The sequence below is a fragment of the Parasteatoda tepidariorum genome, chromosome X1 (genome assembly GCF_043381705.1).
Source record: "Parasteatoda tepidariorum isolate YZ-2023 chromosome X1, CAS_Ptep_4.0, whole genome shotgun sequence".
NCBI lineage: Eukaryota > Metazoa > Arthropoda > Arachnida > Araneae > Theridiidae > Parasteatoda > Parasteatoda tepidariorum.
Window position 1 is genome coordinate 68,201,651 of NC_092214.1, and position 17,899 is coordinate 68,219,549.

General features: G+C 27.0%; 1 protein-coding gene across 8 annotated transcripts in view; it reads right to left on the bottom strand.

Annotated features, from left to right (window-relative positions):
- The window catches only part of LOC107451019 (uncharacterized), a 222,115-nt gene that overhangs the window by 145,527 nt on the left and 58,689 nt on the right, over nt 1–17,899 (bottom strand). The window contains exon 1 of one of the 8 annotated variants that reach the window (XM_071187636.1): nt 4,807–5,688. The exons of 6 other annotated variants lie outside the window; for them this stretch is intronic. In XM_071187636.1, coding sequence (XP_071043737.1) covers nt 4,807–4,936 — 130 coding nt within the window. In that variant the 5' untranslated portion in view covers nt 4,937–5,688. Of the gene's footprint in view, nt 1–4,806; nt 5,689–17,899 lie in introns of those variants that run through there. One more of the 8 variants, XM_016066979.3, reaches the window with a different exon arrangement.

A 17,899-nucleotide genomic window follows, 5' to 3' on the forward strand; every position in this document is an offset into this window, starting at 1 on the left:
AGGGGATTTTCTATTCAAAATGCAACGGTGTCGTGTTATGGATACCAGGGTTCAAATGTCGGGAAAATGGTAAAATAGTGTAGTAGTTTGGTCTTTAAGATATAAATTGTTTCAAGTTACATTCGAGCTCTACTTCTAAAAACGGCAAAAAGTCTACAGGTAGCTCTTCTTGCATTTTTGCTAGTAATATCTTTGTAATAGATTAGTTTGTTATGTTATTTAATATATGAAATTTTCTTTACTTCATATCACTTGAAAATATTTAAAACATTATCGTATTGTATGGTAATTATATTTCACAATTATATATATATATAAAAACACAATTCTAGTTAATAAAACTAAACCAAACTTAGTATTTAAATCATTCATTTGGTGCTTTTTCTGCTCATATGGTAACAGTTTACAGGGAATTCTGGGCTTCAAAATTATAGTTCTCATTATCAAACAGTTAGTAAAAATGCATAACTCAAAAGTAATTTTAACCGGTTTTTATGCCATGCTCTAACCGAATTTAACTACATTTACCAAATTTTATTACATATTATAAAATCATATTTTATTGATAATTTCGCCGAAATCATTACCAGAGCTCTTCAGTAAAAATTACCGAGCTCTTTGGTGTTTCCATAGAACCAGAAACACGCTAAAATTTACCATATAATGGTAGCTTTGATCATACTTCCCCCCCCCCCCNCCCCCCCCAGAGTATACTTATATAGGTTGGAATATAGATGAAATTTTTTTGTAGAATACAATTTGAAAAATACACATTAAGAGTAAGACATAGTAAAATATGTGCACACAATTACTATTAAAGAATGAGCATATTACAAGCGAAATTAAAAGAGCCGAGAGGGAATACAAAATAAAAAAAATGTAGTTTCTCATTTTAAAATTGTGTGTTTGTAAGAATGTCTATTTTACTATAGTCTGGTTGCTCAGAAACATGGTGAATTTTGTCATATTATAAATATCTTAAAAGTGACACATTATAAATGTTTCTATTATAGTTAACAATAAATAGGTTATAGCACACATGATTTAGCAACTATTAACTAGATAAAAAAATTTAAAAAATTTATTAAGTTTAAACGATGAACAAGAAAAATTGGTTTGATTTGATGGCAAGAATTATTTTTTATCATAAATATTAAAGTTTAAATTTAAACCTATATCTGTAAAAATATTCCGTTTTATTCATAAAAATGTACTTAGTAAGGCAACAAATTTATTATTTTGTTTATCTTTTTAAGCATTAAGTGGATAATTGCTAATTATTTTATCTAAATGAAATAATGGTTCAAATAAAGCTTTCAGTTTCGCTCTGTAACAGCAATAAAAGATAATTCTTGTTAACTGCTGAATTTTTATGTGATTTGGTGCAATTTAAAAAATTTGTAATGCAAGACTGTTTATTTTTCTGCCATATATATAAAATGAGATTATTCAGCACAAAAAAATATGAAATAGGATAGCACGACTCAGTTATGAAGAATTTTTCGGAATAGAGAAAGATGTGATTTTAGAGAAAAATTTAGTTAGGAAGTTGCATTTGCTGGAATAACATTACTTATTTTTCATTGAAACTACAGATGATATAAAATAACTTCATGGATGTTACTTGAAAATATTTATATGCAAATGGATGAAAAGTTTTTTCATTTTTTAAGCAGGCTAACATTAAATATTTAGATAAAATCTGTCAAGCATTCACTATCCGCATGAATTATTTTTGTTGTTAGTATGAATAATGCAAATTCTTTTAACTTATGTTTAGAAAAGTTTATTTTTCTTTTATTTTAATAATATCTGTAGTACATAAAATAGCTTATTTTACTGGTGTAGAGTAAGAGCAATATGTTTAATCAGATTTTTCATAGATGTTGGATTTCTCACAGCACATTTTTTACAAAACAATTTTCCTGTACTGAGATTTTCCGCATTAAGAAGGATTTATGGTTTTCTAAAGTTTACATGACACACGAAATTACTTATAATTAAAAGCTTAATTAAAAAATATAAATTAAATAATTTCGAACATTTATTTTTAAATAAAACTTCAGAAAAGATAAATAATATTGCTTAATTTAATGAGCTCATTTTTTACAGATTTATTTTCGCTTCGGAATATTTCCCATATACATATACATTTTGTGATTACATACAGATATTTTAAAATGTAAATGGTCTTAACATATATATAGGACAAGGACGTGTGAAACAAAATCATCGGATTAGAGACACTTATTTTCGGGAATCTAAGTCTAATTCGGGATGTCTTAATGTAGAAACATTAATTTATTAGTATAATAACTAAGATATAAATAACTACTATTCTATCATAAAGTAAAATAGCACTATTAATAAAATAGAACTGTTAATAAAATTAATAACTTATATCAGAAACTAAACCTTAGAAATATATAAATAAACATTCAATTGAAAGGAAAGGATTCTTATTTTCTTAGAGGAAAAAGAAAAAAAAATCATCGACAAATTTTTTAAAAATTAAATCGTTCTTTAATTTTGATTTTGGCATAATATAAGTATTTAGGTTATAGTTGGTTCTTAAGGAAATTCGTACAGGAACGATAAATAGGGAATTTTTAACAAACATAATAAACTCTTTCAATTTCATTTCTACAACTTAGGGAGGCAAAATCTGAAATCAAAAATTTTAGCAATCATAAAAATATTAATTTACTGCTGAATATTTAAATGTTAATTCTTAAAATCAATAAATAGGGAAGTAAAGATGTTACTACTCAATTTCGATTTCGGTGTTAATATAAGTATTTTGGTTATTGTTGCTTCCTAAGGACACTCGCTGAGTAAGGATGAATAGAGAATTTTTTAACGGATATAATTAATTCCTTCAATTTTATTTCTACAAAAAGCCTCAGAGAATCGGAATTCTTAAATTAAATATATAAAAAAAATACAAAAATTTCAATTTATTGCTGAGTATTGAATATTAATTCTTAAAATCAGTAAATATCGACGTCTTTCCCAGGCTCGGATCATGTTTTTAAGAACTAAAATGCATGCATAATTTTTCAAAGTAATAGGAAGAAATGACAAAGAGTTATTTGCATGCGTTTTATTGAGCAAAATTATGCATTTTTCTAATAAAACATCTTTTTCAACACCAAATAAGAAGCATGTGCGTATGATTCTAGATCAGTAATGGATGATTGTTATATCTTTCAAATTTTCCCTCTTGAATATCATTCATTTATTATTCCTTCTGATTTCCTTACATACCAATCATTATTTCAAGTGGAAAGAACTCTAAATATTCAAAGGCATGTCCTACCCATCCTTTTATTGAAAGTTTCATTTGAAAAAAGAAAGAAAAATGTTTTACTGAAAAAGACTTTTAGGTTAAACTTAAATGCTGATAACGTCCCTTTTATTCAGAATTGCCGGTATTATTTACCTACTTATTTTTTTAAATATTTTGTTCTTAGAAAGTGTCAATATATTGAAAATAGCGAGTAAAAAAAGAAATAATAAGCAATTAAAAGTACATTACCAGCAGAACACTATCAATTATTTAAAAAAAATATTGCTTGATTTAGTTTCAGCGTTGATACTAAGGAAAAACTGAAATCACTTTCACTTCAAATGCAAGTGAAAATTCTGCTTTATCTCATTATTTTTAAAAGTATATAAAAATTCCACTTGAAAACTTTCTTTATCTTTCAAAAATTAGCTCCACTTTAAAAATTTGGCTGTACCTCATTACTTTTTAATCCGCATAATATTTTAATTTGAAATCGTTTTATTAAAAATTTTGCATGCATTTTATTTTGAAATTATTTAAAATTTAAAAATTTTTTTATGCATTTGTATACTTTTCTTGAAACTTGCTGAACGATGCTAAATAAGTTTAAAGTTTTAATACGGAACAATATTATACCGGATTAATAAATAAAGATACTGTGAATAAGAAAAACAAGTAAATAAATTCAGATTCTAAAGATTGTTTTTTAAAAATAAAATGTGCATAATTCAATACGTATTATTAAATTCTATACATTACTAATTTTGTTTATCCCTTGTAAATTATATACACTGAAAAAAAAACCAAGCCTATAAAAATTTACTGGCTAAATCATTGTTGTTTAAATGAATTTCCGAACTAAATGAAAATAAATTATCGTTCATTTTCAGTAAACATTTTATTTTGTGATTTTCGGATTGCTGGAACAATCAATAAAGTTTTGGATATGAAAAAGTTTAATCAAACCAGGCAACTTTTCCGGCTGTTAACCGGAGATTTTTCTCAAATATTTAAACTGGTAGCAGAATATCTGTTTTAATATTTGATCATAGAAGATATGATCACTACTATAATATATAAATAATTGAAAAATACATATAAAGTATCTAAAAAGCAAGTAATATTGTCAGTACGAGTATTTAGTTCTCAGTATTGTCAGAACAAGTAATATTGTCAGTAAGAAATATTGCTTACTTAATATTGTCGGTAAGAACCTTTTCTTTTTAAATATTGTCAGAATAATTAGTATCTTTGGTAAGAATCTTTGCTTACATAATATTGTGAGAATAAGTAATATTGTCAATAAAAACGCTTACTTACTTAATATTGCAGAACAAGTAATATTGTCAGTAAGAACCTTTGCTTACTTTATATTGTCAGATCAAGTTATATTGTCAGCAAGGACGTCTGCATATTTAATTATTATTTATACCTCTTTAAATAATGTAGAAAGTTAGAACTTCCGGTTTGGAAGGTCTGGATAAATATAACAATCAAAATTTCTAACGCTTTCTTACCTTTATGGAGAACACTTCCTTCAAACTTTTTTGATTCAAACACAGGCGTTACTGTTGTTAAAGGTCCACTCATCGTTTGTTGAATTACTGATTTGTCATCTGAACGAGAACGACGCTTTGACATAGTCATCTCGTCACTCAATCATTTCACAGAAAACGTTATGATATACACAAAAGCTTGGTTTTGATATATGTATAAAAGCTTGATTTTCAAAAAGCACCTTCTTGAGCATTTCACCGAACAACCGAAAGCATTTTGTTGAGATCCAACCTTTAATTGGTTTGATACTTTTCAATTACTCTTATATTCCAAGTGAATGTAACTTGTTGGAAATTTATAGAATGAGGATGTTTAAGATATCCTTTCCTTCTTCCTCTGTGTTGTAATTTGTCGTGAAACACATTTGATTTATTTTATCATTAAGTTTGACTAAAAGGAATAATTATGAAGCACTCGAAGATAGTTATCGAAAACAATTCCTTTAATGCTTATCCATAGGTGTACAGTAGAAAGCCATACACAATATTGTTATCCAATATATAAATGATACCAGGTTATTTTTCATAAAATATTTATGATTTATTTCTTTAAAATATAATATTGAACATATTTTAAGCCTTTAAATTTTTAAAATGAAACATCATAAAAATTTGGATTTATTATAAACTATATCAATAAAAAATATAGATATTGAAAGTTATTTCGAAATCGTGTATGCACGAAACTTCTTAGCAAGCGGACGAGTCTATGCAATCACCGCAAAAATAGCTCGTATTACTGGGAATGAATTCTTTTCCGCATAACATGCCGACAGCACATAATAAAGAATCATTCGCGACCATCCAACTGAATCCAAGTATTACACCTGTTCTCATCTGATTGAAAATAATAATAATAAAAAGAAAAAATCAGTATCTCTAATATCACTAGGGAGAACCTTCACTTTGATGATTCAGCCACTTCAACAGGTGGGAGTGACGTAACTAGTAGATTGTTACCATGGCATGCTGCTTCTTCAAAATTACTCAAAAGAGAGTAGTTTTTGAAGTTGATGGGAGTTATTGATAGGAGTATCTTTATTGAGTCAGAGTAAAATGGAAAAACACGGTAGTAATTTGTATCAACATTATTTGAAGGCCATTAACTAGCAATAATGGAAGATCAATCATTTTTAAGATTGATATAGGGTAAATAAAAATATAAAACACGCTTTATGCTGTTTTAAATACATATTGCAATTTTAAGGTTGATATTTGGCGAGGAATTTCTTTAAAAATTTAATGAATTAAATTTACTACTTTTTTAAATACATATTGTAATTGTAAATTGATATCTGGAGAGAAATTTCTTTCAAAATTTTATTGAATTAAATTTAATATTATTTTGAATACATATTGTAATTTTAAGGTTGATATCTTGCGATAAATTTCTATGTTTCTACTCGCGACGTCAGATATCTGATCGCAACGGCATATTACTACTAAATAAGTGATACATTTCAGTAGATAATAATTGCTGCAAATAATTGTAAGAATGAAAGCTATTTTGGTTTACAATTTCATGTAGTATTACAATCATGAACGAGCTCTGTTTAGAATAAATTAATTAAATAGTTTACACTATCTGAAAACCAAGTTCAACAAGAAACCATAGTATCGGAACAAAATATGATACCGTTAAAAAATGAATGCAATCTTCATAAAGAGTTAAATTAAACAATGCTTTAATTCAAAACAACCATAAACATTTAAGCGTACATTCAACCTTAAAGAATAATTTGAATGATAATATAATGCAACTCGGCACCGTTTTAATGTTCAAGCAAATTTAAACAATATTCTAGTTAAACACGCGATAAAACTAACAACGAAAGATAAATTCAGACAGCGAAAAAAAAAATTCTGGTAAAATTACCATACTTGTATGTTAATGACATTTCTGGAAAAAAAACTCCCACATAATTCTGGTAATAAAACCACAAAATATACGGTGTTTAAACTATTAATTGGATATTTTTTTCCGTTTGTAAGGTAGCGGTTTATCGGAAATTCTGGTTTTCACAATGCAGTTCTTATTACCAAACATTTAGTAAAAATACAAAAATGAAAAGTAGTTTTAACCGAATAAATGGTTTTTAAGCTATGCTCTATAATATCAAGATAATAAGGATCAACCATTTAGTAGATTTGTAGCCAACACAAAATTTTGCTTATAAAAAAGTCAAAAGTGGGTAGCTTCTATAAATGTCATTGTAACGTTTTATGAAAATATATTAAGTGAGTTCGTTAAAAAATTGTGGTTTTAGCATAAAAATTCTAAAGAATAAGACATTTAAGAGCAAGAACAAGTCATTAAAGAACAAATTATTGAATAAATTGAAAAAATATCTTAAGAACACATGTAAAAAATGTCGAAAAGAAGTAGAAGAGCCTCAAATAGTATGGAAACATGACAATACAAGCATTTTTAATTTTTAAGTTAAGATTGCTTTGCTGGAGGTCCGGTAACGGAAACGGTTGTTGAAATTCATTCCAAGCAAAACTTAATTTTTTTCCTACAGTAGCTACATTTCAACACATAACTATGTTTTTTTCCATTAAATTCATTTTTTTTGCCAATCTTTGAATTTTAATCTCCCGATACATTGTAAAACAATTCCTGAAAAATTTAGGCAAAATGCACTGCTTCTCAGGGTGCCAGTACTTTTTCCTGTAAAATCCTTTTTTACCGTAAAATTTTAAGGAACAAAAACATTTGATGTACCAGAATTTTTACAGTAGTATATACTAAACCACTGTAATTCAGTACATATTACCGTAAAAATAATGGCCTAAAATTTTACCGTAAAAAGTACTGGGAAATGTACTTTTCAACAAAATTTTCTTTGGAATTTTTTTTTTATAAATGCAACTGAAACACAAATATTTTGTAATATTTTCCGTTGGCTATCTTATCTATTAGTTCAAATTAATCAAATCTTTTGATTAGTTTGATCTAATTCCACAATATTAAAAATGTTTGTTTAATTACTTTCTGATTCGAGAGAATAAGTAAGCATCATAGGAAATTGCTATGGCCCTAAGGTATCATTTCCTAAGTATTACTTTCTGGAATGAAATTTCCATTTTGTAAGTAAAAATTTAATTGATGAAACATCTCTCCACTTCATGAAATACAAATGTCTAAGAGTGAGATCGATAAACGACAACAAACCTCTTACTAACTTAATTCAAACAACATACTTGATTAAGGTTTATAAAATATTTCTGGCCCTATTATCTTAAGTGCCGTAAATTATTTCTTTAGAAGGAAAAGCATCGTTCAAAACCGAGCATTTTAGTTTTTTTTTAACCTTTAACCCTCACAGATATTATGACAATCATTAGTTATGAACCGTGGTCATTTGGGGCAGTGGTCCCCAACGCCAGGGCCGCAGACCGGTATCGGTCCGTGACTCAAATGGTACCGGGCCACCCAAAGAACATTAAATTATTTCCATTTTATTTACTGTGGTGTATTTCTCTCGGGTTAGTACGACTTTCTATGGGCGAGAGGTTAACTCTGAGACCTGATATGAAACTTAATCTGATATTAACTTAAAATTAAGATCCGACATCTAAAGCCGCATCTATACCAGGCATGAGACTGTATTTTGCTTTGAAGGTATGTTTAATTGAATAAAAACCATCTAATATATAAAAAATCAACATCTTCTCCTCCTCTCCTCAGCGAACCGAGGTGAAATTATCAAACTTTGACCGGTCCGTGGCTATAAAAAGGGTGGGGAGCACTAGTTTAGGGGATAAAGAGCTCGCCTCACAATGAGGTGACACAGATACGAATCCCATCGTTGGCTGGTTGATACGAATTCTGGTCGCGACTCGCACCCACCATAATAATTACACAAAATGTCCTCAGTAAATGGATCATAGGTTAGAATCTCCTTACCGTTGGGCTAACCGTAGCAGGTTTCATGGTTTTCTTCTCCATGTAACGCAAATGCGGATTTGTTCCATCAAAAAAGTCCTCCTCAAAGTGCAGTTTGCCAAATGTTTGATTCAGGAGTTTCCTTGTTTTCGGGATTAGGTTCAAAATTACAAAACTACGGGGTTGAACATTGATAGTCATTAACTTTGATTTGGATTTGGCTGCTCAATGCCGGTTATAAAATCAAATCAAATCATAGTTTGTATAAATAAATAAATTCTTAGCAGTGTTTTCTACCATTTGATGCTGTACCACCATACAATTTAAAAATAATTTCGGTCTGTAACTATAAATACAGCAAATAAAAATATTGTTTTAGTTATAAAATTAAAATTACTTTTTGGCATAAGGATGCTTTATAAAATTTTTATAAAAGCAAGTGTTGCGAAAATAAGTTATTATTGTTAATTTAAAAAATATATTTTAAACCGTGCTAAAAAATTTAAATGTATTCTCTTTGGGACAGTTATGAGATTCAATTTACGCTTTTTAAATTTTTTCAGGTGAGATAATGTTACGGCTCTCAGGGGAAATTTTAGCTGATTAAAATGGACGTATTTCTTTTTTTAACAAAAAATCTTTAAAAAAAAGGAAGTTTTTTATCTTTCTACTAATATGAATTTCTTTGCATTCATAATTTTGACGAGGAAAATAATATTTCTTTACACTTGAAAACTAATGAATGCATTTTATGATTCCCTTTTGAGGAATCAAAATTAAAAAATGAATTTTTTTATCAATTAAAATTCTTATGTGCAAATAATATAAACAAAATATATTTAAAAAAAACCCTTCGTAAAACTATGCTTTGAGTACAAATATATCTTTCGATATAATAAATATGTGGTTTGAAAATCAGAATTTCTAGAAATATTTAAAAAGAAGATGTTATTCTACAATAAAATCTTTTATAAAGAGTTCAAATTTATAACTATTTTTTCAGTTCAAAAAAGTCCTACGTGTATCCCCATCAGGAAGTAAAACCATAAATCGACGTTTCTTATAGTTTATTTATTCTAATATTAATTTTTATGTTCATTAATTCATTTCATTTTGCTCAATAATTTTTATTTTAACTTCGAGCTTGTTTTATGAACTAAATAATCTTTACTGAATTTTTTTCAACAATTGGTTTCAAAATGTTGCATTCTGAAACAAGTTGCATTATGTACAAGTCAATTCTGGATATAAAAGGGTTTTTTGAAAAAATAGTTTTTACCAGACATCTTTGTAAGTTTCATTACACTCAGAGGAAAAATAAGGACTTTTTGAAAAATGCAAATTTACTAAATTTTAAAAAAACTGAATGCAGATTTTTTTGCTTTTTCTTAACATTAGAAGATAGTAATCTTAAAGGACAATGGTCGATAATTATTTATCTTAATGGTAGATAATTATTTATTTTGATGGTTGAATTCAGATTGTAGTAATATTTTGTGTGATCTTTACCATAATATGACTCAACCGACCACTATAACTAAATGTATATAAAAAGACGAGTGTAGTACGAATAATATGTTTTCTGAATCACTTTATCTAATAGTAATTGATGTTTCCTAGAGCCTTTAAAAGTTTGCATTAGTACTTTTTTTTAATCTAAATTATCAAAATTTTATCGTAATTTTTAAAATTATTGTCGAAAATTGCATTAAAATAGACCCAAAATTAGTTGTTTTATAGTTATTTAATGATTAGTTTTAATGATAGTTATTTAATGATCTCAAATTAGTAGCCAAATTAAATTACGATTAAAGATTTAATGCTGAACTAACTTAAAAATGCAAATTTTGACAATAATTATTAGGAAACATAAACTTCAAAAAACAAAAATTAATAATTACCGTAATGTATGGTAATGACATTTTTGGTAAAGAAACCTTATAACTCTTGTTAATAAAATCAAAATATACGGTATTTAAGTTATTCATTTCGTAGTTTTTCCATTCATATGGTAGCAGTTTACCGAAAAGCCTGGTTTTCAAAATTATAGTTCTTATTACAAAAGTGAAAAGTAAATTTAACAGTATGAATGATTTTCATACCATGCACTAAAGTATCATAATAAAATTACCATATTTAACCATATTTGCCAAATGTTATCACACTTCATTATTCATATATTATTGTTAATTTTACCAAAATCATTACGAAAACTCTTCGATAAATTTTTTCATACATTTTGGTATTCCCACAGACACGGTAAATTTTACCAAAACACCGTATATGCTATCATATTCAGGTAGTTTTCGGGCTTTTTTTCCCAGCGCTGTTTCCTTCATTAAATGAAAATTTGTGATACCAAAATGCGTGCCTTTTTAGACGATGATTCTAAAAATAACAAAAATATAACAAATTCAACAAAAATTAGAGTTTTCAATATTAATGTAAAATCTGTCCTACTATATGGATCTAAGACATGGCACTAATGGCATAAAAAACTTCAAGTATTCATTAATTCATTAACGACTGTTTAAGAAGAATCTTGCGTATCAAGTGGTTCCATAAAATTTGCAATGCAGAAGCCTTTAGAGTAGCAGAGGAGAAAACAAATGATCAGGAAATTAAAAAACATAAATGGAAATAAATTCGTCATGTTTTAAGAAAACCTTAAAAGTTCAAAGTAGAACAAATTTTTGATTGGAATTTTCAGAGCAACAGAAAAAAGATGAAGACCTAAAACTATTTGACGCAGTACGATTGCAAAAGAATTGAAAACAGGAAAGACATGGAGAGGCAAAATGTCTAGCCACAAATAGAGTGAAATGGAAAGCTATGATAGAAGCCCTATTCTCCAACTCGAAGTGAAAAGAAATGTGTGTATGTCTGATTCTAAATTTTCTTTTAAAAAAAAGATTGTTCGTCAATGCACCCAAGACGTAAAGTTTAAGAATGTAGCATATCTGGCGCACGTATTAATATATAGAAGGATTATCGATTTTTTGTTTTCTTTTAATCTTCATTTTTTTAGAATTTAATTAAAATTGAAGAAAGATAATTAAAAATTGAAAGAAGGGTTTTAGTTATGATCCATGAAGTAAACAGGTTTAACTGTTGTAGAAAAGAGTATAAACATGGCCTGTTTTTAAAAAAGTTTATGTCTCCGAAAAAATACTTTAAACTTTAATTAATTCTACTTTCCAGAAATTGCAACCGCTCGAGATTAACTTATTTGTTTTTAATAATAGCGATGATGTTTGCAGTTTTAGGCTTTTAATCTTCTTAATCAAAATTTCTGTGACTCATTTTTTACTTTGTGTGCAAATATTATACTGAATAGATTCAGAGGAAGTATGAGTAGGGAATTTCCACTTTTATTCCATTGGTTTTTATATTAGATCAATATACAATAAAATAATTGATATTAAGAATAGGTTTTCTGATTTTAATTTATCAAATATTTTAATTTAACTTTGCATATGAAAATAAACGATGAATCTATAGCAGAAGTATGTAAATAACTGTTTTTCAGGCAGATCTAATTTGCAAAATGTGGTCATTTTTTGGTCCAACTGGTCATCTTTTACCATAACCAGTAGAAATCTCAAATATCAAAATATTTAATTCCTTCTTTATTACCTTCCGAGTTACGCTTTAAATAAAATTCTAAGAAAATTGTAGTATGATAACTAATGTATATAAAGTTTTTAATTACATATAAAATTAAATTAAATCGAACACGAATGAAGTGGTATAGTAGAAAATAGCTGCAATATTAATTCTTATTTAACTATAGTGTTTAATTTTCGTCATTTGAATTAAATCAGACTTGCATTAAAAATAATAGGGAAGTGAATGAAGTGGTATTACAGAGAAAAAACATAAGTATTAATTCTTATTTAACTATAGTATTTTATTTTCGCCATTTAAATTAAATCAGACTTGCATATAAAATAATAGGGAAGTGAATGAAGTGGTATTACAGAGAAATAACATAAACATTAATTCTTATTTAACCATAGCATTTAATTTTCGCCTATAGTATTTAATTTTGCATTAAAAATTGAATGAGGCAGTGTAACAGAAAATAATTGTTACATTAATTTTTATATATTTCTAGTATTTAATTGTCGACATTTAAATAAAATCAGAATTGCATTAAGAAATAAAAATAAGGAAGTGTAGCCACCCACTCGAAAGTTATCGATCACAGTTCGAGGCGACTGTTTCGCTTCTCTAATAAAGTCTCTAAAGTGGCGAAAACTGAATGTCTTTGTTCATTTTCTTACTTCACATATTTATATATTAAATTTAAAAATATGGTATTTTAAAATAAATTATTAACTTGCTGATTATCTTTAAGTAAAATGTCTTTTGATAAAAAAATATCGAAAAGAAAAATAGTTTGTTGACATTTATGTGGATACCCTATTAACTGGAATCAAATGACTTATTTCCTTGAATTAAAAGCATTTTACATTATTTAGATTTTTAGAAATTTAAAAATATTTACGTTATTATTTTTTTATTTTTTCCTATTTCCGAAAAGAATTTTTTTCTGAATGATCACTGTCGTTTCATTACATATAAATTAGAATATTTCCATTGTTAATTATGCACAATATGAAAAAATATATCAAAAGTGTTGTTTACACTTATTTCATTCGCTTTTCTTTGTATGTTAAAATGTTTTAGAGATTTATGGAAAGCTTACTCAATGCGCAGTGTTATAAGGTATAAGTGATAATGGTCAAAAAAATTTGACTTCAAAGATCTATCTTCAACAGAAAAGAAATCTTCTGGAATTCAAGTAATATATAAATAGAAAGAAAAACATTAATGATAAAAAGCACTTGGAAATTCCGCGTCGAATGTTTTGTTGTCTCAAATCACACATAACTTATGCTGATAAAGCAATGGATTGTTTGAAATTCTAATAGGTCCTAATGTAAGTAATAACAAAAGGTTCCGATTTTTCATTCATTTTTAAAGTACACTGAAGAAAATCCAGATCAAATTACTGTAAAAAATACCAGCCCTCAGGGTGCCGGTACTTTGAACCGTAAAATCTTTTTTTACCGGAACATGTTATGGAACAAAAAATCCGATATACTGTAATTTTTACAGTGATAATTAACTTAAAATCCCCGAATAACTTTAACCATATAAATATTTCTGTGAAAATTACGGTATAATATTTTACAGTAAAAATGGTTTTACAGTAAATTGAATTTTACGGATGACGCACCCAAAATTCCGATACTTTATACCGTAACTCGATCTGGAAAACAAAACATCTGATATACTGTAATTTTTACAGTGATAATTAACTTAAAATCACCGATTAACTTTAACTATATAAATATTTCTGTGAAAATTACGTTATAATAGTCTACAATAAAAATGGTTTTACAGTAAAATGAGTTTTAAGGATGACGCACCCAAAATTCCGATACTTCATACCGTAATTCGAGCTGGAAATTTTTACAGTGTATAGTGACCCTTTAAAGTAACTAAATTCTTTGAAGGTGAGACTTTTACTTCAGAATTACGTATTTCATTTATTTAGAGAAATGATTATAATAAGAAAAATTATCTTCGTAAGTAATTTCACATTTGTTTTTTAAAGAAAAAGAGACTAAATTAAAACCATTATTTGTTTAGAATCTATCATTTCCGCATTATGGATTCCCAATTTCAATGGCAAGAACGAAGTGTCACCGCAAAATCTAAGGATGTTATCTTTGTAATTGCCTTTTTCGATTTCAATAAAAACAATGTTAAGTTAAGTGAACTGATGATCTAATTCATCATTTTATTTGTTCTTAAAGAACATTCGTTTGCTTCACACTCTTTTACTTTGTTACGGAGTTCATCGACATATCGAAATCTACATCCACAATGTCTTTTTTTGCGGAAATATAAATTCTAGCAGGTGTTTAAGTTGACAGCGTTGATACAGGTCGTCGATCTGTTGTTACGTCTTCACCACAATATATTAAACCCCGGAAATACAGAATCTTTACATTGATTTCAAATTCTAAATTGTGGAACTATATAAAAAGGCGCCTATTTTATCTTAAACAATGAACTTCAATTAACTAATTATCCTTAGTACATAGGATATTAAAAAAAAGATTTAGTTGCTTAATACTTAATTACTCATTTACATTAATTCACTTTATTCAGGTAGCCAAAATTTATTAAAAGTTACAATATGCACACTGTATAAACTTTGGGGGTAATATCTCTCTAAATTTGATGTTGAAAAACTTAAAAAAATTAAGTAAAGAGGCAATTTCTCACCAATTCGAGGTTTTATATACAATTTAAAATGTGTCAATAAATCTAAAACTGTTATAATCTGTAAAGTTTACACCTATCTCAAGAGCTTTTACACCAGATGTTAAATATTTTCTTTTTGGAAAACATTAATGTTGGCACTCTTTGATATCGTCTGTAAATTAATAACATTTGAATACAAGTCGGTGAGAGTTAGAGTTATTATCTGCCATGCTGCTATGCACACGCATGTATATTTTTAGTTGTGCAATAAAATATTTATATTTTAGTTTTTAAATCTCTCTCTGTACTACGCGTATGTTTGATTTACAAACTAATTTTATTTCAAGAATTAGTGTACATATGCATCCTAAATTATTCATTCTTACTTTATATTATATTGTAAAATAATTTCACTGATTTTTGTGTGTATCTTATCTTATCTTATAGTAATTATACATATCAATGCTACTGAAAACTAAAAATAGTGGCAACTACTTTAACCAAGTAGAGTAAAGATCATTTTTGCTGTTCACTACGAGTGGAGCTGTTTTTGTTTGGTGTAAAGTAGTTGTCACCATTTCTAGTGTTAGCGCAGTAAAATGTTTTACAGTGATACAAAAATTTGGAAATTATGGTTTGGTTATATATATATATATATATATATTAAGGTTAAGATTAAGGTTATACCATATTTTTTTGCATAGAACCATGATATCTTGCATGTTTGGTGCAGTGAATAAGTTTCAACAAGTATGCCATTTAATTAATGCTGAAAAATAGTATTTTGCCTAAATCTAGTTTGAATTAATGACTACTTTAAATTAGTTTTTTTTTTTAAAAAAATAGTCCTTTGAAAGATTAAAGTAAAACAAAAACTAAATTATGAAAAAAAAAATGTAGGAGGAGTATTAGTGACGACTAATAAAAAATATTCTCACTTTCTAGCTGATTCGGATGCAAAAATCAATAACCTGCAAACTGAAAATTTAATAAATTTTGCCTGTATATCTAAGAATAGGAATTCATGCAAATTATTTATTACTATTTAACTCAAATATATGGCCTCTTAAAAGTCAATTTAATAATATTTACTTATAGCTAGGGGCCAGAGGGACAAGTTACCTAGAAGCCAGAGTTTTCCTGATGAGTTATGAAATTATTAGAAGGATAATATGAAATGCACTATATATATATATATATATTTATAGTNTAAATATAAACACATATATATATATATAAATATATGCCTGTTGGTCTTATAGCTACTTACAGTTGCAAAAATATGCGCTATATATTGGAGTATTTATAGTATTTTGTATTCATATTCAGAATTTACTTTTAATGTCTCACTAGAAGATTAGTAGCAAGGGAGTGGAATGACATTTTACGCATTCAAATTGAACTGTTAATCATAATGTTAATGATATATTTAGTTTATTGCTTTTAAATCACGTACTTAGAAGGCCTTATTGACCTTATTTAAATTATCGCAAGAATAGGAAATTGAATGTTGGCAAGAGATATAATGTCATAATGATCCATACTGAAAGAAAATTTGGACCAAATTACACTAAAAAATTTTGCATTTTTGCAGTAAAAATTATCTAATTATAGTGATTCAGTGATTTTACAGTAAAACTGATAAAATTACGGTATATCAAATTTCTCATTCCGTAAAATAGCTCGGTAGAAAGGAGTTTAAAGGGAGGTAAAAGGGAGTAAAAAGTACTGTCACCATGAGTGCCTGTAGATTTTACAAAATTTCGATCCGGAATTTTTACAGCATATTTATAATTGTATTTATGTATGTATATATAGTAATTATCAAATATAAATATAATTATAAATATAAATATAATTATAAATATAAATATAATTATAAATATAAATATAAACCCGCTACCAGCAATGATATAATAACTGACATTGGAAATTAAAATTTTTTTCAAATACTGGTTATTTTGTAATAGACACTCTTAATATACTATTTTAGAATCATTGCAGGAAGTCAAAACAAATAGTTTATACTTAATAAGTTGCAAATTAATATTTGCAACTTAATAAAAATACTATAAATCATGATGCAAAAATACTATTAAATCATTGCAAAAATACTATTAAATCATGATGACTTTTCATTGAGTAAGGGATCAATAAATACATTGAAACCAGTATGGTTATCCGAAGAAGAAAAGGGCATTTCTAATGCATGGTTCTTAATTTTATTTCAGCCTTTCTTGCGTGAGATTTTGATAACAATTTTGTGTTTCGTTCTTACATAGCATTTATTTGTGAACACTAATGTTTATATTTTTTTCTAAATAAATTACGAAGATTCTAAAAATATGCATTAAAGGCAGTCATTACGAGACATTTTGCGTTGTAATTTAATTTAGACTTGCTTATTTGTAATGTACTAAATAATGAAGAAAATTTTTTATTAAAGTACTTCTAGAGAATGAAATAAAACTATATTTTTATTTTTAAAACGAATAAATAATAGCTGTGTACACAGTATAATAAGATAAAACTTTTAGCTTGTTCTTTTTGTTATCTTTCTTAAACATTAATAAGTAATATCTCTTCGCAAAATATATCTTACTGTCTTTTTTTCATTCCTTATCTTGGTTATGCACAGGCATTTCAAAACACAAAATAAACATCAGGAAATAAGTTAAGAAAAGTAAAGTTTATCAGAAAATCTTAATCAAATAGTTTTTTTTTCAGCATTTGTAAATTATTTTTCTTCCAGAAAAGAAACTAATCGAGTTAAATAACGTAATAAAAAATAAATTTTAGTTAAAAAAGTTTGGCGTCTTGATAGGAGGTTTCTTTTTAATTTAACATGAGAGAAGCAGGTAAATGTGCTAAGTTTGAGTATAA